The sequence below is a fragment of the Anabrus simplex genome, chromosome 8 (assembly GCF_040414725.1).
Source record: "Anabrus simplex isolate iqAnaSimp1 chromosome 8, ASM4041472v1, whole genome shotgun sequence".
Classification (NCBI taxonomy): Eukaryota; Metazoa; Arthropoda; class Insecta; order Orthoptera; family Tettigoniidae; genus Anabrus; species Anabrus simplex.
In genome coordinates this window covers 10,267,608-10,290,002 of record NC_090272.1, presented here as the reverse complement: position 1 = coordinate 10,290,002, position 22,395 = coordinate 10,267,608, and the positions used below count along the sequence as shown (strand labels likewise).

At 41.9% G+C, this 22,395-nt stretch overlaps 1 protein-coding gene across 2 annotated transcripts in view; it reads left to right on the top strand.

Moving 5' to 3' along the window:
- Positions 1-19,737, top strand: part of LOC136879183 (putative serine protease F56F10.1) — an 83,431-nt gene extending 63,694 nt beyond the window's left edge. For both annotated transcript variants that reach the window (XM_068228981.1, XM_068228980.1), the window contains exons 7-9: positions 3,739-3,862; positions 18,504-18,673; positions 19,561-19,737. In XM_068228981.1, coding sequence (XP_068085082.1) covers positions 3,739-3,862; positions 18,504-18,673; positions 19,561-19,679 — 413 coding nt within the window. In that variant the 3' untranslated portion in view covers positions 19,680-19,737. The remainder of the gene's footprint in view (positions 1-3,738; positions 3,863-18,503; positions 18,674-19,560) is intronic.
- Positions 19,738-22,395: the final 2,658 nt, after the last annotated feature.

The following is a 22,395-nucleotide window of genomic DNA, read 5'->3' as shown; positions in this document are numbered from 1 at the left end:
ATTTGATCCTCAGGGAAGTGCAGAGCAAACACCCTAGTATAAAACTTCATGTCCTGTATGAAATCAGCCAAGTTCTCATCCAAGCGCTGTACACGATAATAGTACTTCTGAATAAGGGAGGACCTGGCCCTAGCCGGGATGAAGTTAGCTAGCAAGTGGGCATGGAAATCCTCAATAGATGATTGCTCGGCAATGGCTCTTACGATTTTATCTGAGAGAATACCAATAGCATACGGATAGATAATTTGCAAAATTTGACATGGAGAAAGAGAAAACACAAGTGCATGATCCTGAAATTCAACTAGAAATCTTAAAAATGAAATTACATCACTGGTGGTATTAACAGAAAACTTAGAGATTCCTCTGAGCAACATTGCCAATGGATGAGGCAAGCTGCTAAACCCGGGTGACATAGTAGGTAAAGGTTTCAATGGCAAGGAAGTTAATTCAGAACGGATGTTACTCAACGATGCACGGCGTTCAGACTCGTTGTCCAATGGGGCAGAGATAGTTTGAGCAGCGATGGTTTTCCTATTTACTTCTCCCTTAGGAGGTTCTTCCTCGCTACCTACATTCACTATGGTGGGTTGATCAGATTTGGGAGGAACTTCCCCAGTTAACAATTGAGAGACCTTGCTAGATAATTCAGACATATTTTCAAGCAGCGTACTAGCTTCCTTCTTCTGAACGTCATTCAACTTTAGAGACAACAGATCGTTAACTCTATTTGAAAAGTGATATAGCCTAGCTTGCACACGCTTAATTTGATTAGGAGAAGGATCATTTTCATCAAAAAAACTAACTACAGAAGCTAGCCCAGTAATATTCTCCGTGATCGTGGAAAGAGAGTCGTCAATTTCTTTCTCTCCCAAATTGGGGATGGAAATGGGCAAATCTAGGGACTCTCTAAGCTTGTTTGTATCTACTGCAACCGTGCCTCCAGATTGCACATTTCTAATAGTCAATTCGTAGATCAACTCCTCCTTGCGCAAATAGTTAAGATGGAGAACATCGCGAGGGCCGGGCATGATGACAGAACAATTTTGAAAAAGTCAAAAAAAAAAATTCCGGCAACTGAGAAAATTGTTAGAGTTCGGAACAAAACAATGTTTAGCCGTCAAAAGGGGCTAAATTGAGACCCATTCAACCACGCTCTGCTACCACTTGTTACGGAGATATCCGTGGTAGTTATGCGTGAAAGAAGGTGCGGGCGTGAACGGGTCTCAAACTACGGAATCAAAGTTAATGTAAAATTTAACAAGGTTATATTTTCTTTTCAAAAACAAAGAAATAACAAGCATGGCAGGTACAAAGTAGCAAATCAAAAGGGTAGTTACAATATTTACATAATTTGGGCTGCGCGCCCTGACTTTACACTGCTTGGGTAATCAGCTCAGTTTTACCCCAAACACAAGTTTCAACAGAGGGGCAGAAAACCCCATTCATGCCTAGGAGCCCTTGCTCCAAATTACACTGAAAAGCCTCCACGAGGCGTACAACACTCAATTTTCAAAAGAGCCACTCGCTCTCACATTTAAGCCTCTCCCAGGCCACACCAAACTCCACCTTCAAGTTGTCCTCAACGGACATAAACACAGGGGTAAAATACCCAATCTACTGAGGTCTATTAAATGAAAAGCAGGTTAATTAAATGACCTCTAAAATAACAATTTGAGAGGAGGCGAACTTGCACTCCTAATACACTTTGATTAAGACCTACTTGGCACTAGGCCGTTAATACAAGGACTAATCCCATACTAAAGAGGTGACTTAAGAAGAGAACAATTTGTTTTACGTTATCGAAGAATAGGTTGAGAAAAATAAGTTCACCTCAAAACAATATGAGTGGGAGCTCGAGAGGGTTAGCACTCTCTATCCCAGTATGTAGCTTTAAAAGAGAATAAATGAAAAGAGTAGTTACATTTAGGAAACGGTTACATGGTGGAAAGCTTAGAACCCGCCCCGAGAGTTAAACTGCTGAGCTAGCCAAGAAAGAAGTTATTAATCGGCCATTACCTTGTTGTTGACCGCTGCCGAGGAAAGAGGCGCTTCCCGCCTCCTGCTATGTACTTAATACACTGAAAGATGGAACAGAAGTGGCCCGGAGACCCTAAAATCAGCAGTTTATATCCTCTCGCAGAAGTTTCTAGGCGTTAGGGGAATAAAAACACCCTCCCGCACATTCTTTATTGGCTAGGGTACAGAAACATATCCAAGTAGGGGGAAGATACATCGGATTGGTCGAGAAAAAACTCAAAGAAATTCGGGATTGGATAAATCTAAAACAAGGGGAAAAAGAGGGGTATACAGCCAACTTAAACAATAACAGAAAGAAATTTAGCAAAGAACAAACATTTGAAATAAAAATTTCTCCAACAAAATAGTTCTTTGACTTCGCACTAGGTTGCACTATTGTTGATCTTCAGTAGTGTCCTCTAGAAGAGAAAGTTCACACTTCTTACTTCAAGCAAAACAAAAACACATCAAAAATGACACAGTTCAAAAACTCAAAATTTTCCACGTGGTGACATCTTTTGAGAAGGTAGCGAATTAATAGCGTATACAAAGTTCGGACTTCCTCCAGCAGAAGAGTTTCAACAGGCGCAAATTTTAAATTAGCGGCGTGGAGGTGTACCGCCCGGTACAATAATAATAATAATAATAATAATAATAATAATAATAATAATAATAATAATAATAATAATAATAATAATAATAATAATTGCTCTTCAATTTCAACGTTCGTCTATTAGATGGCAGCACAAACTGGATCTATGGCTGATTTGTGATGAATGTTGCAAAAGGTAAACGCTAAATGTTTCGCCAGAGATCTTTTACTTGTGACATCGTGCGACAGGAAGTGTTCGCCCTTGACAACGCGACTAATTCTGCAGGGTTTGAACACGACGTATTGTGATGTGCAGAGGGAATGTCCGGCTAGTTGGCTGAACACGCGCCTCTGCCCTTAGTTCGATTCTTGGCTGGTCGGGGATTTTAGATATTCTGGCTCGGGGACTGGCCATTTCCGTTCGTCTTAGTGCAACACTTTACACTAGCCAACATCACAGAAACATGCAATATTCCACAGCATTGGTGTGTGGAAGGGCATCCGGCCGTAAAAATTCGTTAAAACCCACTTCAAATGCCCAACCCCAAGACATTGGCAAAAGTACGAGGAAGAAAAAGGGAAGAAATAAGAAAATAGCCGAGGAGTTAGTGAATGTGGTACATACATTACATGTACTGTAAATTGGACGAACAGACATAGGATGTAAGCATACAGATTTAAAGGGTAAGAACTAGTTTCTAACAGACGTCTGGAATCGCAACCCTCGGCTTCTTAATTTAGAGTAACATACATACTCTTCATTATAGACTCTAGTGCCTTTCAGTGTTCAGTCTGCAATCCTCTGTGAATTAATTAACACCACTACAACCGACTATTTTCAACTAGTTCTGTTTCCTCATTTGGATCCATACTTTTGAAAACTGTGACTAACCTGTACTTCTCTTACCCTGCATATCTGGGATAAATATTCTTCTAGGTAACCTATTCTCATCCATTCGCCTCGCATAACCCCAATTCTTATGCCGGTATATGTGTACTGTTTTCACTCAACGAGTGCATTCCTAACTCAGCCGTTTTCCTCATTCTAAGTACCCTGCTGCCATTGTTCCCACCGAAATGTAACAGTTTTTATGAGGTAGAAAACTTTTATTTTTAAATTTCTCTTTCAGATATGTGGTATTACCAGATGTGCCATGAGTTTGGCTATTTTACAACACTATCTTCGAAGAAACAACCATTTGGACAGGGGTCTGACGTTAATTACCATGTTTATTACAGGTGTAAGGATTGGAAGTAAGTTACAACATGCAGCTGTTAATATTATGTGAAAATTCATAAGCGTTCATTGCAAATTTTCAAACATTTTCATACATTTCTTAAGATTACTGCAGATAAAAATTCATTAGAGAGATTTGAGTTGCATTTGGCTTGTGTTATTTCCTTTGAGCAGTAGTTGTATATAGCTGTTCACACGAAAGTACTTGATAGATGCGGACGGATTGGTGAACTGGTATGGAAAGAACAACGATTCCTTCCGGACGAAAATGAGGGAATGAATGATGGTGAGGGAAAATGCACTCTCTGGATCATCAAGGTCTAAATAGCTCATGCTCATTACCCTTTTAGACATTACGACTTTTAGCCCTTTACCCTTTAACCCATGCTCATTAGTCCTTGCCCGTTAGTGACTGCTCATGTTAACAGAATTTGCTAAAGCATAAAAGCATCCACCTTGAGATAGTCATATAAGAGCATGCAGAGGATAATATAATATAATTAAATATAAAATTGTTTCTAAGCACCCCTAAACTATTTGTTTTGCAAATGTTCGGATAAACAGTAGAACACTTATGTAAAAGTTACGCTCACAAAGAGACAACCGGCTGACGAAATAATTCGTGGCAACGTGTTTTTTCTCTAAACGTCATTCAAAGTATTATCCTATATGTATACATTTTTAACGTTAAAAGCTTTATTTACCCAAAAACTGTGAAAAAGGACATTTGATCTATATTAAGGTTAGAGAATAATTTTAAGCTAAAGGTCACTTTTCTGTTACCAACAGTTTAGGAGATATTGAATTTTTAATTTAAGGGTTCTTTTTATACCAAACTTTTTCTCTTACGACATTTTTTAACGTCAAAACTTATTCTTACCCCATTCTTCAAAACTAAACTATCGGCCGTAACTATATCACTGATTTGAGGATAATATTTGATGAATTTGAAGCCAAAAATCACTTTTCTGCAACAAAAGATTGAGGATATATTGAATTTTGAAATTAAGAATTGTTTCCACCCCTAACTATTTTTTTTATCTGAACGTCATTTAAAGTATCCTACGATAATATTATAACGTCAAAAGTAATTTTTACCTGAAAATTTTGAAACGAAATAGTCGGGGGTGAGCTCTTCTATATCATCTGTTAGAGGATAATTTTTGATTCATTTTAAGTAAAAATTAATGTTTCTAAAACTGAGGGTTGAGGAGATTTGAATTTTTAATTTAAGACGTGTTTTAACCCACTCCCCAACACGACTATATTTTAACACAACAAAATCTAAGTACACTGAGCTGATGACAGCGATGTTACAAAGATACGCCGGAAGCCTGCACGCTAGTTGCTTGTGCCGGTCACTGGTTCTTTACTTGCAACTTTTCTTAGAGTGAAGATGAACTGTTTCTACTACACAATACTGATTTTAAAATTTCGTGTAACTGAAAAAGGACCCTAAAAATGTCTCTAGCTACACGCGAATCAACTGGAATAATTAACCGATCCTTTCCGAATAGCAACTAGTCATTCGCTTAAGGTGGGCATTGTTATTACTCTTCCTTGCAAGGCAGAATCATATGTTACTCCTTAGTAGTATAATTGGATGGTTCTGCGGCACCTCCGCCGCCGCACGCCTCCGCCCGCCTCCTCCTCCGCCGCCGCCTCCTCCGCCGCCTCCTCCGCCGCCGCCGCCCGCGGGAAATTTGAATTTTGGCGGGAAATTTGAATTTTGGCGCGAGATTTGAGTTTGTAAACAAAGCCACGTGCTTTTTGACAGCTGTCATCGACAACAACGCAACGCTAACCTCACTGCTGCCATCTTGACGGGCCTAAACCTCACTAGTGCCAACTTAACCTAACTAGCGTGAGGTAAACAAAGCCACGTGTTTTTGACAGCCACGTGCTTTTTGACAGACAACAACGCATCGCTAACCTCAGTACTGCCATCTTGACGGGCCTAAACCTCAGTAGTGCCAACTTAACCTAACCAGCGCGAGGTAAACAAAGCCACGTGCTTTTTGACAGCCACGTGCTTTTTGACAGATTTGTAAACAAAGCCACGTGCTTTTTGACAGCTGTCATCGACAACAACGCAACGCTAACCTCACTGCTGCCATCTTGACGGGCCTAAACCTCACTAGTGCCAACTTAACCTAACTAGCATGACGTAAACAAAGCCACGTGTTTTTTGACAGCCACGTGCTTTTTGACAGACAATAACGCATCGCTAACCTCAGTACTGCCATCTTGACGGGCCTAAACCTCAGTAGTGCCAACTTAAACTCACTAGCGCGAGGTAAACAAAGCCACGTGCTTTTTGACAGCCACGTGCTTTTTGACAGATTTGTAAACAAAGCCACGTGCTTTTTGACAGCTGTCATCGACAACAACGCATCGCAAACCTCAGTACTACCATCTTGACAGGCCTAAACCTCAGTAGTGCCAACTTAACCTAACTAGCATGAGGTAAACAAAGCCACGTGTTTTTTGACAGCCACGTGCTTTTTGACAGATTTGTAAACAAAGCCACGTGCTTTTTGACAGACAACAACGCATCGCTAACCTCAGTACTGCCATCTTGACGGGCCTAAACCTCAGTAGTACCAACTTAACCTAACTAGCGCGAGATAAACAAAGCCACGTGCTTTTTGACAGCCACGTGCTTCTTTGACAGCTGTCATCCGCCATCTTTGAGCACCATGCTGCCCTCTTTCGTCACCTGTCATCGGCAGTGCTGCCGTCTTGACGGGCCTAAACCTTAGTGCTACCAACTTAACCTCACTAGCTCGAGATAAACAAATCCACGTGCTTTTTGACAGCCACGTGCAGCTGTCATCCGCCATCTTTAATCTATAGAGCACAGTGCTGCCCTCTTTAGCTACTTACCTTTGAAATGTGGTGGCGGATAATTTGAAAAATGCTTTTCGACAAGCAGCCATCTTTAATCCAGAGAGAACAGTGCTACCCTCTATGTGGTGGCGGCAAATTCCACGTGCTCTTGTTTGAAAACAAACTCACGTGCTTTTTTGACAGCTGTCATCTGCCATCTTTGAGCACAGTGCTGCCCTCTTTAGTTTGAAATGTGGTAGCGGTAAATTCCACGTGCTCTTGTTTGGAAACAAAGCCATGTGCAGCTGTCATCCGCCATCTTTAATCAACAGAGCACTGTGCTACTATCATGCGGGCAATTTCATCACCTGTCATCCGCCATCTTTAATCCACAGAACACCGTGCTGCCCTCTTTATGGCTACTACCTTAAGCACGTAGTAGCGGGCAATTTGAAAAGTTCTGTTAGCTATCATCCGCCATCTTTAATCAAGAGAGCACCGTGCTGCCATCTTCAGTTGAAATGTGGTGGCGGCAAATTCCACGTGCTCTTGTTTGGAAACAAAGCCATGTGCAGCTGTCATCCGCCATCTTTAATCAACAGAGCACCGTGCTGCTATCATGCGGACAATTTCATCACCTATCACCCGCCATCTTTAATCTACAGAACACCGTGCTGCCCTCTTTATGGCTACTACCTTAAGCATGTAGTAGCGGGCAATTTGAAAAGTTCTGTTAGCTATCAACCGCCATCTTTAATCAAGAGAGAACCGTGCTGCCATCTTTAGCTAGATACCTTTGAAATGTGGTGGCGGAAAATTGAAAAATTCCACGTGCTCTTGTTTGGAAACAAACTCACGTGCTTTTTTGTCAGCTACCATCCGCCATCTTTAATCAACAGAGCATAGTGCTGCCCTCTTTAGTTTGAAATGTGCTGGCGGCAAATTCCACATGCTCTTGTTTGGTAAACATAGCTACGTGCTTTTTTGACAGTTATCATCCGCCATCTTTGAGCACCGTGCTGCCCTCTTTATCGCAGTAGATGTAAGTTCGTCACCTGTCATCCGCAGTGCTGCCATCTTTAGCTAGATACCTTTGAAATGTGGTGGCGGATAATTTAAAAAGAAAAATTCTACAGCAGCCCTCTCTCGACGCTAATTGCATAAGATGGCGGCTATACATGACTCCTTAAGGGTGCTTACGCAAGATGGCTGCTATACACAGGTTCTTATGAGACGCCCTTGGGATGCTTGCGCAAGATGGCAGTTATACATGGCTCCTTATGAGATACCCTAGGGATGCTTGCGCAAGATAGCGGCTGATCTTATGGGACGGCTTAAGGGTCCTTGGACAAGATGACTAGAGACGCCCTAAGGATGCTTGCGCAAGATGGCTGACACAAGATGGCGGCTATACACGACTCCTTACGAGACGCTTTAAGGGTGCTTGCGCAAGATAGTTGCTACTCTTAGCTTAGAGGCTAACGTGTCATGCTAGTTCGATTCATTAAATTTGGGGCTTAAATGCAAAATGTTAAATATATCGAAAACGGTGCACCGTAGAGCAAAACGGACAAAAAATTTTCCGCCCAATACCTCGGACCTTGATCAGTTTGAAGAAGCCTTGGGCAGCGTTTCGATTCTTCAACAATATGTTTAAATGCTTCTTTAACTTGAGCTGCTGTTTTAGAACGCACGGGTTGTGCAAGTTTAAACCTGCATCGCGAAGGCAAGCGTGTGCAGCGATAACATTATTGTGCATGTTTAGACTTTCGAAACATAAGAAGAGTAGAATCAAACGCTGTACTCGATACGACATGTGATCAGAACATTGATTGATGCGTTCAGAAAAACAAAATAAGTGATCAAGGCTAGAATCGAACAATGTACTCAATACATCATGTGTTTAGAATATGTCAGGGGATACGCTTGTTCTAAGAAGATCAGATTGAAACATAACAAGACTAGAATAGAACACTGTAATCGATGTTGTTAACTTCAACATGTGAGCAGAACATTGATTGATGTGTTCAGAACACAAAATAAGTGATCATTACTAGAATCGTACACTGTACTCGATACAACATGTGATCAGAACATTGATCGATGTGTTCAGAACACGAAATAAGTGATCAAGACTAGAATCGAACACTGTACTCAATACAACATGTGTTTAGAACATGTTAGGGGGTACCCTTGTTCTAAGAAGATCAGAATGAAACATAACAAGACTAGAATCGAACACTGTAATCGATGTTGTTAACCTCAACATATGATCAGAACATTGTTTGATGTGTTCAAAGCAAAAGTACAATTTTGATGATTTGCACAGCTAACTCGCTCGGTAAACGATATAGCCAAAGTATATCTTCAAATTATTTACCTTCCATCATTCGTCTTGTGTGTAAAAATCAGTCGAACAAGTTATCGCATAAACATGGCTGAAAAAAATCGTGATAGGGTATGGAACCCAGGGGTTACATCTTATCAGAAGGGCAAAAAGGATGAAAGGACTCTTCCTCCTCCTTACCGCACATTCCTTGGCTAAAGGGCTAATGGGCTGAAGGGCTAATGGGCTAAAGGGCTAAAGGGCTAATGGGCTAAAGGGCTAAAGGTGCAACAACCTCATCGATCGCTATCAGCAAGAACGCTTGTACTTTGTTAAGTGTAGAAAATTAATCTTTATTGGTAAATGGTTTTATGTTCAGAACAAGGAATGGAACCTAGGGGTTACGTCATACCTAATAAAATCCCCGAGGTGCGATGAGTTACGTTTTTCGAACTAGTGTTTGGAACACTGAACTTTTCAAGATGGCAAGAGTGAGGTTAGCAATGTTCTGTTGTTGGATTTTAAATTCCACGCTACAACATGCATAAGGTGGCAGCCCTTGAGGTTTACTCCCGTAAAGATGGCAAGAGTGAGGTTAGCAATGTTCCGTTGTTGGATTTTTAAAATTCCCCGCTATAACATGCAAAAGGTGGCAGCCTTGAGGTTTACCGCCGTAAAGATGGCAGCAGTGAGGTTAGCGACGCTCCATTGTCCTTCAAAGTGAGGTCAGGGTTCGTCAAGAAGACAGCTGTCAAAAAAGCACGTGGCTATGTTTACCAAACAAGAGCACGTGGTCGTGACGTCACGGTCACGTAATCAATCCTTAGCTCGACGTCGCTAAGAGCAGCATTAGGATTAGCTATGCTTAAAAGTCGTGGGAACAGAGCAGCAGTATGAATTGCTATGTTTTAAAGCGTGTACACATTACCTATCGACTTTGCATGTATCGACTCTCGTACTAAACTTCTGCAGGTAGATTGTGCTGCTATCTTAGCATAACTTATACGCATGAACTTAAAGTACAGAGAATAGCTATGTCTCAAAGCGTGTACACATTACTTATTGATTTTGCATGCAACAAATATCGTACTAAACTTCTTCCTCTAGATTGTACTGCTATTTTAGCATAACTTATACACATGAACTTAAAAGTAGAAAGAATAGCCATGTTTCAAAGCGTGTACACATTACTTATTGATTTTGCATGCATCAAATATCGTACTAAACTCCTTCCGCTAGATTGTGCTGCTATCTTAACACAACCTATACGCATGACCTTAAAGTAAAAAGGTGTGTACACATCACCTATCGATTTTACATGCATCGAATCTCGTACTGAACTTCGTCCGCTAGATTGTGCTGGTATCTTAGCATAACTTATACACATGAACTTAAAAGTACAAAGAATAGCCATGTTTCAAAGCGTGTACACATCAACTATCGAATTTGCATGTATTGACTCTCATACTAAACTCCTTCCGCTAGATCGTGCTGCTATCTTAGCATAACCTATACGCGTGACCTTAAGGTACAAAGAATAGCCATGTTTCAAAGCGTGTACACATTACCTATCGACTTTGCATGCAACAAATATTGTACTAAACTTCTTCCGCTAGGTTGTGCTGCTATCTTAGCATAGCCTGTACGCATGAACTTAAAGTACAAAGAATAGCCATGTTTCAAAGCGGGTACACATTACTTATTGATTTTGCATGCATCAAATCTCGTACTAAATTTATTCCGCTAGATTGTGCTGCTATCTTAGCATAACCTATACCAATGAACTTAAAGTACAATGATTAGTCATGTTTCAAAGCGTGTACACATCAACTATCGAATTTGCATGTATTGACTCTCGTACTAAACTCCTTCCGCTAGATCGTGCTGCTATCTTAGCATAACCAATACGCATGACCTTAAAGTAAAAAGAATAGCCATGTTTCAAAGTGTGTACACATTACCTATCGATTTTACAAGCATCGACTCTCGTACTAAACTTCTTCCGCTAGATTGTGCTGGTATGCTGGTATCTTAGCATAACCTATACGCATGGCCTTAAGGTACAAAGAATAGCCATGTTTCAAAGCGTGTACACATTACCTATCGATTTTGCATGCATTGACTCTCATACTAAACTTCTTCCGCTAGATTGTGCTGGCATCTTAGCATAACTTATACACATGAACTTAAAAGTACAAAGAATAGCCATGTTTCAAAGCATGTACACATTACCTATGGATTTTGCATGCATTGACTCTCGTACTAATCTCCTCCCGCTAGATTGCGCTGCTATCCTAGCATAACCTATACGCATGACCTTAAAGTAAAATCAATAGCCATGTTTCAAAGTGTGTACACATCACCTATCGATTTGCATGCAACAAATATCGTACTAAACTTCTTCCGCTAGATTGTGCTGCTATCTTAGCATAACTAAGATGCATGAACTGAAAGTACGAAGAATAACCATGTTTTAAAGCGTGTACTCATTACTTATCGATTTTACATACATCGACTCTCGTACTAAACTTCTTGCGCTAGATTGTGCCGCTATCATAGCATAACCTGTACGCATGAACTTAAAGTACAAAGAATAGCCTTGTTTCAAAGCGTTTACACATTACCTAATGATCTTGCACGAAACGACTATCATACTAAACTTTTTCCACTAGATTGTGCTAAAATCATGTAAGTGTGCTGCTATCTTAGCATAACCTATCGATTTTACATGCATCGACTATCGTACTAGACTTCTTCCGCTAGAGCATGTAGCAATCGCTTTTGTGTATCCCAAACCCCTGTGCACGAACTTAAAGCATAAAGATGAGCTATGTTCTAAAGCGTGTACACATCACCTATCGATAATGTATGTATCGAATATCGTACTAAACTTCTCCTGCTAGAGCGTACGAGTATCGCTTGTGCGTGCACGAACTTAAAGCATAAAGAATAGCAATGTATAAAAATCTTGTAAACAAAGCAGCAGCATTACGTATAGTCAAGATTAAATGCGTGCACACATCATGTATCCATGATGCACACAGTACTAAACTTATTCCATTAGAATGTACAAAGTTCGCATGTGTTTGTACTGCTATCTTAGCATAGCCTATGTGCATGAACTTAAAGCATAAAGAATAGTGATGTATAAAAATCTTGTGAACATAGCAGAGTGTTAACTACGTAGGTGTAGACATTGAACTTTACATGCTGAGGCAACATACTACGTGACCGTGACGTCACGACCACGTGCTCTTGTTTGGTAAACATAGCCACGTGCTTTTTTGACAGCTGTCTTCTTGACGAACCCTAACCTCACTTTGAAGGACAATGGAGCGTCGCTAACCTCACTGCTGCCATCTTTACGGCGGTAAACCTCAAGGCTGCCACCTTTTGCATGTTATAGCGGGGAATTTTAAAAATCCAACAACGGAACATTGCTAACCTCACTCTTGCCATCTTTACGGGAGTAAACCTCAAGGGCTGCCACCTTATGCATGTTGTAGCGTGGAATTTAAAATCCAACAACAGAACATTGCTAACCTCACTCTTGCCATCTTGAAAAGTTCAGTGTTCCAAACACTAGTTCGAAAAACGTAACTCATCGCACCTCGGGGATTTTATTAGGTATGACGTAACCCCTAGGTTCCATTCCTTGTTCTGAACATAAAACCATTTACCAATAAAGATTAATTTTCTACACTTAACAAAGTACAAGCGTTCTTGCTGATAGCGATCGATGAGGTTGTTGCACCTTTAGCCCTTTAGCCCTTTAGCCCTTTAGCCCATTAGCCCTTTAGCCCATTAGCCCTTTAGCCAAGGAATGTGCGGTAAGGAGGAGGAAGAGTCCTTTCATCCTTTTTGCCCTTCTGATAAGATGTAACCCCTGGGTTCCATACCCTATCACGATTTTTTTCAGCCATGTTTATGCGATAACTTGTTCGACTGATTTTTACACACAAGACGAATGATGGAAGGTAAATAATTTGAAGATATACTTTGGCTATATCGTTTACCGAGCGAGTTAGCTGTGCAAATCATCAAAATTGTACTTTTGCTTTGAACACATCAAACAATGTTCTGATCATATGTTGAGGTTAACAACATCGATTACAGTGTTCGATTCTAGTCTTGTTATGTTTCATTCTGATCTTCTTAGAACAAGGGTACCCCCTAACATGTTCTAAACACATGTTGTATTGAGTACAGTGTTCGATTCTAGTCTTGATCACTTATTTCGTGTTCTGAACACATCGATCAATGTTCTGATCACATGTTGTATCGAGTACAGTGTACGATTCTAGTCATGATCACTTATTTTGTGTTCTGAACACACCAATCAATGTTCTGCTCACATGTTGAAGTTAACAACATCGATTACAGTGTTCTATTCTAGTCTTGTTATGTTTCAATCTGATCTTCTTAGAACAAGCGTATCCCCTGACATATTCTAAACACATGATGTATTGAGTACATTGTTCGATTCTAGCCTTGATCACTTATTTTGTTTTTCTGAACGCATCAATCAATGTTCTGATCACATGTCGTATCGAGTACAGCGTTTGATTCTACTCTTCTTATGTTTCGAAAGTCTAAACATGCACAATAATGTTATCGCTGCACACGCTTGCCTTCGCGATGCAGGTTTAAACTTGTTCGATATAAAGCTATGCCTTGACATAAGAGGCGGAGGAGGAGGTAGAGAAGGAGGAGGAGGAGGGGGATGAGGAGGAGGAGGAGGAGGAGGAGAATGATAAGGCCTTAACAGCCTATGTATAGTCGCCTTTGTTTAAAGATGATAGCTGTCAAAAGAATTTTTCAAATTATCCACCACCACATTTCAGCTAAAGAGGGCAGCAGGGTGCTCTGTTGATTAAGCACATAGAATTTCAAATTGCCCTCCACCACATGCATAACAGCAGCTGTTATCTTGCGCAGTAGCCTCTAAGCTAGCTTTCTTCATAAGAGTAGCCGCCATCTTGTGCGAGCACCCCTAGGCCGTCTCATAAGGAGCTATGTATAGTCACCATTTTGTGTCTGCCATCTTGCGTAAGCATCCCTAGGACGTCTCAAGGCATCTTGTTTCTCATAAGAGCAGCCACCATCTTGTAGAAATAGATAGCTGCGAATGGCAAAGGGCTTAAGTAGGAATCGAACCGTTGATCTCATCATTAGACTATGTTTTTTCTTGTTCCTGATACTACGAACCTACGTATTAGGCGGAAAAATTTTGTCCGTTTTGCTCTACGATGCATCGTTTTCGAGATATTTAACATTTTGCATTTAAGCCTCCAAATTTAATGAATCGAACCTGCACGGTACGTTATACTCTCTACCATAGCTAGACCTGATCATGTTACGAAGACTTGCTTCAATTCAAGCTAAAACAGAGTGAATGCCATAGGGCCTAAGTAGGAACCGAACCGTCGATCTCATCATTAGACTTATGCTATCATGTTCCTCGTACTGCGAACCGAGGTATTGGTGACGGAAAATTTTTTGTCCGTTTTGCTCTACGATGCACTGCTTTCGAGATATTTAACATTTTGCATTTAAGCCCAAAATTTAATGAATCGAACTAGCACGACACGTTAGTCTCTAAGCTAAGAGCAGCAGCCATCTTGCGCAAGCACCCTTAAGGCGTCTCATAAGGAGTCGTGTATAGCCGCCATCTTGTGTCCGCCATCTTGCGCAATTATCCTTAGGGAGTCTCTAGTCATCTTGTGCAAGGACCCTTATGCCGTCCCATAAAAGCAACCGCCATCTTGCGCAAGCATCACTAGGGCGTCTCATAAGGAGCCTTGTATAACCACCATCTTGCGCAAGCATCCCAAGGGTGTCTCATAAGAACCTGTGTATAGCAGCCATCTTGCGTAAGCACCCTTAAGGAGTCATGTATAGCCGCCATCTTATGCAATTAGCGTCGAGAGAGGACTGCTGTAGAATTTTTCTTTTTAAATTATCCACCACCACATTTCAAAGGTATCTAGCTAAAGATAGCAGCACTGCGTATGACAGGTGACGAATTTACATCTACTGCGATAAAGAGGGCAGCACGGTGCTCAAAGATGGCGGATGATAACTGTCAAAAAAGCACGTAGCTATGTTTACCAAACAAGAGCATGTGGAATTTGCCGCCACCACATTTCAAACTAAAGAGGGCAGCACTATGCTCTGTTGATTAAAGATGGCGGATGGTAGCTGACAAAAAAGCACGTGAGTTTGTTTCCAAACAAGAGCACGTGGAATTTTTCAATTTTCCGCCACCACATTTCAAAGGTATCTAGCTAAAGATGGCAGCACGGTTCTCTCTTGATTAAAGATGGCGGATGATAGCTAACAGAACTTTTCAAATTGCCCGCTACTACATGCTTAAGGTAGTAGCCATAAAGAGGGCAGCACGGTGTTCTGTAGATTAAAGATGGCGGGTGATAGGTGATGAAATTGCCCTCATGATAGCAGCACGGTGCTCTGTTGATTAAAGATGGCGGATGACAGCTGCACATGGCTTTGTTTCCAAACAAGAGCACGTGGAATTTGCCGCCACCACATTTCAACTAAAGATGGCAGCACGGTGCTCTCTTGATTAAAGATGGCGGATGATAGCTAACAGAACTTTTCAAATTGCCCGCTACTACGTGCTTAAGGTAGTAGCCATAAAGAGGGCAGCACGGTGTTCTGTGGATTAAAGATGGCGGATGACAGGTGATGAAATTGCCCGCATGATAGTAGCACAGTGCTCTGTTGATTAAAGATGGCGGATGACAGCTGCACATGGCTTTGTTTCCAAACAAGAGCACGTGGAATTTACCGCTACCACATTTCAAACTAAAGAGGGCAGCACTGTGCTCAAAGATGGCAGATGACAGCTGTCAAAAAAGCACGTGAGTTTGTTTTCAAACAAGAGCACGTGGAATTTGCCGCCACCACATAGAGGGTAGCACTGTTCTCTCTGGATTAAAGATGGCTGCTTGTCAAAAAGCATTTTTCAAATTATCCGCCACCACATTTCAAAGGTAAGTAGCTAAAGAGGGCAGCACTGTGCTCTATAGATTAAAGATGGCGGATGACAGCTGCACGTGGCTGTCAAAAAGCACGTGGATTTGTTTATCTCGAGCTAGTGAGGTTAAGTTGGTAGCACTAAGGTTTAGGCCCGTCAAGATGGCAGCACTGCCGATGACAGGTGACGAAAGAGGGCAGCATGGTGCTCAAAGATGGCAGATGACAGCTGTCAAAAAAGCACGTGGCTGTCAAAAAGCACGTGGCTTTGTTTATCTCGCGCTAGTTAGGTTAAGTTGGTACTACTGAGGTTTAGGCCCGTCAAGATGGCAGTACTGAGGTTAGCGATGCGTTGTTGTCTGTCAAAAAGCACGTGGCTTTGTTTACAAATCTGTCAAGAGGCACGTGGCTGTCAAAAAACACGTGGCTTTGTTTACCTCATGCTAGTTAGGTTAAGTTGGCACTACTGAGGTTTAGGCCTGTCAAGATGGTAGTACTGAGGTTTGCGATGCGTTGTTGTCGAAGACAGCTGTCAAAAAGCACGTGGCTTTGTTTACAAATCTGTCAAAAAGCACGTGGCTGTCAAAAAGCACGTGGCTTTGTTTACCTCGCGCTAGTGAGGTTAAGTTGGCACTACTGAGGTTTAGGCCCGTCAAGATGGCAGTACTGAGGTTAGCGATGCGTTATTGTCTGTCAAAAAGCACTTGGCTGTCAAAAAACACGTGGCTTTGTTTACGTCATGCTAGTTAGGTTAAGTTGGCACTAGTGAGGTTTAGGCCCGTCAAGATGGTAGCAGTGAGGTTAGCGTTGCGTTGTTGTCGATGACAGCTGTCAAAAAGCACGTGGCTTTGTTTACAAATCTGTCAAAAAGCACGTGGCTGTCAAAAAGCACGTGGCTTTGTTTACCTCGCGCTAGTTAGGTTAAGTTGGCACTACTGAGGTTTAGGCCCGTCAAGATGGCAGTACTGAGGTTAGCAATGCGTTGTTGTCTGTCAAAAAGCACGTGGCTGTCAAAAACACGTGGCTATGTTTACCTCACGCTAGTTAGGTTAAGTTGGCACTAGTGAGGTTTAGGCCCGTCAAGATGGCAGCAGTGAGGTTAGCGTTGCGTTGTTGTCGATGACAGCTGTCAAAAAGCACGTGGCTTTGTTTACAAATTCAAATCTCGCGCCAAAATTCAAATTTCCCGCCAAAATTCAAATTTCCCGCGGGCGGCGGCGGCGGAGGAGGCGGCGGCGGAGGTGCCGCAGAACCATCCAATTATACTACTCTCCTTAGCCTGTTTCCGGTCATTCTACACCGCCAGGAATGGAATAAATGAAGTTGCCATCTAGCGGCGAGGCGAGGATGGGAATGGTGCAGGCTGACGAAGCATGTCGCACTCCCCCAGGGTAATTATTAATGACTGAAAAATGAAATGGTACTGGAAAACCGAAGTACCCGGGGAGAAATCTGTCCCGCCTCCGCTTTGTCCACCACAAATATCACATGAGGTAACGGGCATTTTAACCACGGAACCCAGCGATCAGAGGCCGGCGCGCTGCCGCATGAGGCACGGAAGCTCGCCATTTATATGTTATTGATCTTTAAAAGTAAGACATACAGTTATACGAACATAATTAATCTACGGGGGAGATGATTTTTACAACATAATTTCACGTTGAACCTATTTGTTCACCCTTTTAAGACTACCAGCACTAAAAACGTTTCATTGGATGGTGCGTCTAGATTGTCGAAGGTTCCTCTTATATATAAGGTAGGTCGTTTTTCAGCTACAGAGGACGGACTGTTGATGTTGACCAAGGAGAACGGCTCGAGTGCAGTAGCTGAACATTAGAAAAGCGGCCGGATAAGCAAACTCCTGAATCACCCCTTGAATCTTATTAGCAAATGCTAATATACTTTCAGACGGATTACTTTCACGGGATGGGGCCGTTGACCTAGATGTTACGCCCCTACGCAATCTTATCGTATAGAGAGTGGTCGAGAATATAAGCGTTAGAGGGTTGCTCATACTGATACGTATCTCGCGCTGTTGTCATGTTATCAGCTGCTGAAGTCAGCCAATCAGGTCGCTTCGCAGGTGAACTCAAATGGGCTCTACTAGGCGGCGTTGCGGTTTGGTCCGGCTTGAAAATCAAACACTAACTCACCGTAGCGTGCTTGCTATTAGAAGGGAGGTCCTTGGAGAAGTTTATTCCTTCTATTGGTGCCCTTAAGCCGATCATAAGCCACCTGAAGATTTAGCAGCGCCGCCTCGCAAAGCCATCTGATGTCGCGTGCGAAGTGATCTGATTGGCTAACTTCAGCAGCTGATAACATGACAACGGCGCAAGATATCTATCAGTATGACCAACCCTCTAGTATTACCACCCTATATACACATTATGAAAAGGGGGAGGACCAAAGTTTTCTTCCCCTAAATTTTTATTTCCACATATTATGATTACGACCTCTGTTTCCTCACTGAAATTGCAATTAAAGAGCTGCTTCTAACGTTACAGCACTAGCTTGGAAATGGTTGAAGACAATGTACGTAAAACTAATCTGCGATATGGCGGGAAAACTCCGAACGTGACGAATGTGGTCTTCATGCACGGCTCCAATGACCCCTGGCACCCACTAGGAGTACTCAGTGACCTCTCCAGCTCGGCGAGGGTGTTCGTCTTTCGAGGTAAGTGGCATCAGCACATCTTATTGGATGATTTAAATAGTCGTCAGTATTTCGTAGTGTCTGCTGTCCTTTGTCTAGAAGCATACTATTAGATCTCTAACTATAGTCTAAACGCCGAATAATAAAGGCCATGAAAGATGTGTTTCCTAGACCTCACAGAACTAAGCCGTGCGGTCTCCGCAGAGCTCTGGTGCACTTCTGAATAGGCGAGCTGCACGTCTGTGAAAATGAGACCCTCCCTATAATTATAATGCTGAAAAGACATAAACACCCAGCTCCCGAAGTGTCGGAATTAACCATTGAAGGTTAGGATCCCCAACCTACCCAGGAATCGAACCCAGGTCAGAACGATAACCGTTTATCCATGGAGCCAAACTTAACAATGCTTGATAAAGGGTGATCGGATGGGAAGCATAGGAAAGACTAAATTGAGGAAACTGCCACTGAAAGTAGGACAGAGCTGGCGACCTCGGTGTCGAGAATGATGGTGATTATTCCTTAAGAGACATCGTTCCTGTCTTAACTCAAATCATGGGAGGACAAGGAAGGGTCTAGGGATGACCATCAAGGGTTTGTCTAGCCTTCGCGAACCTTACACCGTCGGTGTCGGGAGACAAAGGCAGTTGACAAAGGAAGGTCGAGTAGGATAAGGAAAGAGGTCACGATGTTGTGAAGTTGAGGATGTCTCACTGAACTTGGTAGCTGAGTGTCCTATTCTTGTAGTGTTTTATTATTCGTATTAACGACTACTCCAGACAAGAAAATCAACTGATAGCAGTCAGGATGTTATCACTTTCAACACGTAAAGCTCTGTTAACTACTGGGTGAGCAGTGCCAAGCGAACTTTACATTCATCATGCTCATATGTATTTTCTTACTTGTTTCAGGACTGTCTCACTGTGAATTTTACAATGGCAGATTGTACTTTGAATTCTACGACGAGAGAATTCCTGAGTGGTTTCAAATGCTGGATGAAATAGATTCCGTTGTTCGTAGCTGGTTCTAACAGCAGGTTACAGAAGATGTACTGTTAGAAATAAAACTACTCATATGATCAAACATAACCTTTGTCTCCTTCATTTCATAACTCAGTATCACGGCATTTACTACCCAAATTAAAATACATTGATTCAAATTTATAGAAATGTTATTGTATATTATACAATGTTCCTGCAACAACTGCAGGTTTCCCAAGGACGAACAGTACCTGAACAACAATATTAGATACAGAGAGGTACATGAGATAGTATTAAACATTTAACTGAGGTCCGCAAGCATGTCTCTTGAAGATTATGATGGTCTTCTTGAGCGTTATGAATGAAATCTCTATTCGGCTCAAAGGTACTGCAAAAGTTGACAAAATATTTAGCACCTAACGTCAAGTCGATTACAGATATCGATTTGAGCTTATACTTTTGCTTATAGAAGTCCACTGTTTCTTCATGAATTATTATTTTTTTACGCATCGACCTTTTTTGGCTATTTCTCGTTGGTCTCAAATTTAACTGTTGGATCAGAACAGAATGATGTCAATGCGTCGGCACTTCCCTCTGTTGGAGAGACCGTGTAATATATATATCGCTTTTACAGTCATTCAAATGTAAACTTTTCTAAGGAGTTCAATGAGATAGACACAGATATATTTGAACTTTGTTTCCTATGTTGGATCCGTCGACGGGGATAGGTATTGTGACACTGTGACGTGCAGTTGTGGTGAAGGTGATGGTGATTCCTACTTTTAATGGGAAAGATAACGAAATGATGCGGGAGACGTATTTCAAAGAAGACATACGATCACAATTCTACCTACAATCAACGGAAGCAAGCAGGGCACTAGTAAACATCAGGGAAAGGAAGAAAAGTGAAATTGACCTAGACTTCTACACCTCACCAGCGATGACGGACGATAGATGGACTAGAGAGTGCAACACACAGCGCCACGTGACAACACGACTTTCCATACATGGGTTTCGCCACAAGATATGCGTAAACCAGAAGTTCCATGAGCCACACGAAGTTTGTAAGTGCACTTTGTGTGGGCAGAAGTGTAGTAGATACCACATCATAACTTGCACGAAAGGAACCAGGACAATTACAGACTATAGCAAATACTGAAATGTGAAATTTATTTAATGCTCAAACTTGAGTGTACATTTCTATATTAAAATTAATGGGAAGGATAACTGGATAACCATCGCTAGTGAACGTTTATCAGACAAAAAAGGAAGGAATATATCTGACCTTTCTAAGAATCAACGTATAAGCAAAAGAGGTAGACATGAAAATGACAGACTCGGTAGGGCTGGCAAACGCGATACAAGAGTTAACTCCATGTACGATCAAGATAAAGCCGAGAAGCGGACGACAATGTGTAGAGGCGATTTCAAACACTGCTAGAAGTCTGGTCGTATCTTCCGAGTTGAGAGACTCTCATGGGGTACCGATGTTGGTGATTAGTGTTTTATCCAGGCAAATCTACGCGAACATGGGAGAGGTGTAAGGTGCGTGTGTTCTAATGAACAATCATGTTTCAATGCCGGCGATGCAGCGGTAAAAATGGGGGACACGAAAGAAACCTCCCAGTAGGGTGTATTTGCATGTGATATTGTTATACATCCGGGTGTCTCCTGGGCAGGACTCTTCCTAGACGGCTGATTCTGTTACACCAGAAGCAGAACTAATCAATCTTAAAATGTATTTTATGAAACGTCTCTTTTCAGAGCCGTCCATGACAATAATATCAATAAATATCGAAGGCTTGTCAGCTGCCAAAGAAGCTCTCTTAAAAAAACTATGCCAAGATCAGAAATGTGACGTTTTGTGCATTCAGGAAACGCATAGGGATGAACATCAGAAACGTCAAAAGATTTCAGGAATGATTTTAGTTGCAGAAAGGCCAATGCGAAATATGGCAGTGCTGTATTTGTAAAGCCAGACCTACAGATCAGCAGTGCTCATTATACTGAAAATAACGACATCGAAATAATCAGCGTGGAGTTAAGCAAAATGACCATTACTTCTGTGTACAAGCCTCCAAATGAAAAGTTCTCTTTCTCACCACCTGAAAATTTTGGTAATCAAACAAAGTCAATAGTAATCGGTGACTTTAACAGCCGTAGTCACGTCTGGGGATATGCTCAAGAAGATGAGAATGGAGAGATCGTCATTTCATGGGCTGAAACTCAGGAGCTTTCCCTTATTCACGACAGTAAGCTTCCCTCCTCCTTCAACAGTGGAAGATGGCACCGAGGGTATAACCCAGACCTTCTCCTTGTGAGCAACTGCTTTGTGCAGCAATGTTCTAAAGAAATGGGCTCACCAATCCCAAGAACAAAACACCGGCCACTAATATGTCACCTCTCTTCATCCATAAGACCACACGAAGTTCGGTTCAGACGGAGATATAACTTTCGAAAGGCTGACTGGAAAAGGTTTTCCAGTATGTTGGATGAGAGGATAAAAACTGTCTCTCCTATACCCCAAGATTATGACAAATTCCTTACTATCGTGAAATTCTGTTCACGGACATCAAATACCAGAAGCTGCAGGACACGCTACCTTCAAGGTATAACTTGTGAAACAACTGCTCTGCTGCACGATTATTACAGGCTTGACGAAGAAGACCCATTTAGTGAGCAAACTATTCAAGCAGCACAGAGCGTTCTTTCCTCTATCTCCCAGGCAAAGAAGGAGACATGGATGAAGTTGATGCCTGAAGTCGA